Source organism: Plasmopara halstedii, assembly GCF_900000015.1.
Source record: "Plasmopara halstedii genome assembly, contig: Scaffold_2956, whole genome shotgun sequence".
Taxonomy (NCBI): Eukaryota; Oomycota; class Peronosporomycetes; order Peronosporales; family Peronosporaceae; genus Plasmopara; species Plasmopara halstedii.
The window spans coordinates 873595-874633 of record NW_020189861.1 but is presented as its reverse complement, the minus strand read 5'-3'; the positions used below and the strand labels follow the sequence as shown (position 1 = coordinate 874633).

Sequence of the window (1039 nt, the reverse complement as noted above, 5' to 3'; positions counted from 1 at the left end):
GGCCGTTGAAGCAAGAAAGCATCGCGGATTCAGAATCACTGGTGAAGATGGCTCTGATTTCGGCCGCTGGCATTTTGAACCCGAAAGAGCCCACAAAACTGATTCTCGATGTTAGCGGCGTTATGCGTAGCAGTGGGGTCAAACTTGAGCAGTGCAAATCGGCGAACCTTTAGAACAAATTCCTCAACGTAGTGCACTGTCAGCCCTAAGTAGTGCAGTCGAGAGTATTTTTCTCCCCACAAGTCGGCAGTCAGCGCACCTGCCATACTTTCGTTCGGAACCAGCAACAGAGTCCGTAACAGCGCAGCGAGGTCTATCTGCGCGAGTTTGTGGATCTTCACAATATTTCTTGAAAGCGTCGTGGGATGAGGCATTAAGCCGTATTGCCCGTCCAAAATCAGTCGTGCCTTCATGCGCTTACCAATGTCAAGAAGGATTTCGAACAGTGTCTTTATCGATTCGGAAGCAAAAGACTGATACGGACGGCCGTCATTGACGCAAACGCGAACACACCCCTCTGTCACTCGGCGCTTTGTCGAACGATCCGGGGCCACAGTTGAAAATTCGTCAAGAGTACGCTGACGTATTCGGTTTGTGTCTGTTCCGAAACCTTAAGGTGGCGTTTGAGATTTTTTGTTTTAGAAAGTGAACTCTTCTCACTACGAAAACGTACAACGGTTTTAGAACACCGAGTGCAGACACAGAATGCCGTTTCATCCCCAAAGAGATCTGTCATGGTATCCTTGCATCCCGGACTGGTAAAACTTGTAGGGGGCGCCCGGGTCAGCAGCCCATCTTTCTCCAAAAGCTCTAAGACCTTCTTCGATGTCAACGCAACACTGTTCTCGTCCTCCTCACCCACCATATCGTCTGGTTGTGAACCGCCATCGTTCTCATCTTGGGCTGGGTCTGATAGCACTGGTAAGTCGTCTTTTTCATCAGCATTGTCAGCAGCGGCCCCAGGTCTTGTAAACCGATAGACCTGGCCAGTTTGGATACGGGAAACTTGGCATCGACATAGCGTAGGAGCGGGCCGCTT

At 50.2% G+C, this 1039-nt stretch overlaps 1 protein-coding gene across 1 annotated transcript in view; it reads right to left on the bottom strand.

The window, feature by feature from the left end:
* PHALS_06293 (Ribonuclease H-like domain) overlaps nucleotides 1–1019 on the bottom strand; it is a gene marked incomplete at both ends in the record, with an annotated part of 1729 nt that extends 710 nt beyond the window's left edge. Inside the window, 3 exons of the mRNA XM_024719554.1 lie at nucleotides 168–598; nucleotides 661–930; nucleotides 983–1019. Coding sequence (XP_024584842.1) covers nucleotides 168–598; nucleotides 661–930; nucleotides 983–1019 — 738 coding nt within the window. The remainder of the gene's footprint in view (nucleotides 1–167; nucleotides 599–660; nucleotides 931–982) is intronic.
* Between the last annotated feature and the right edge of the window lie 20 nt (nucleotides 1020–1039).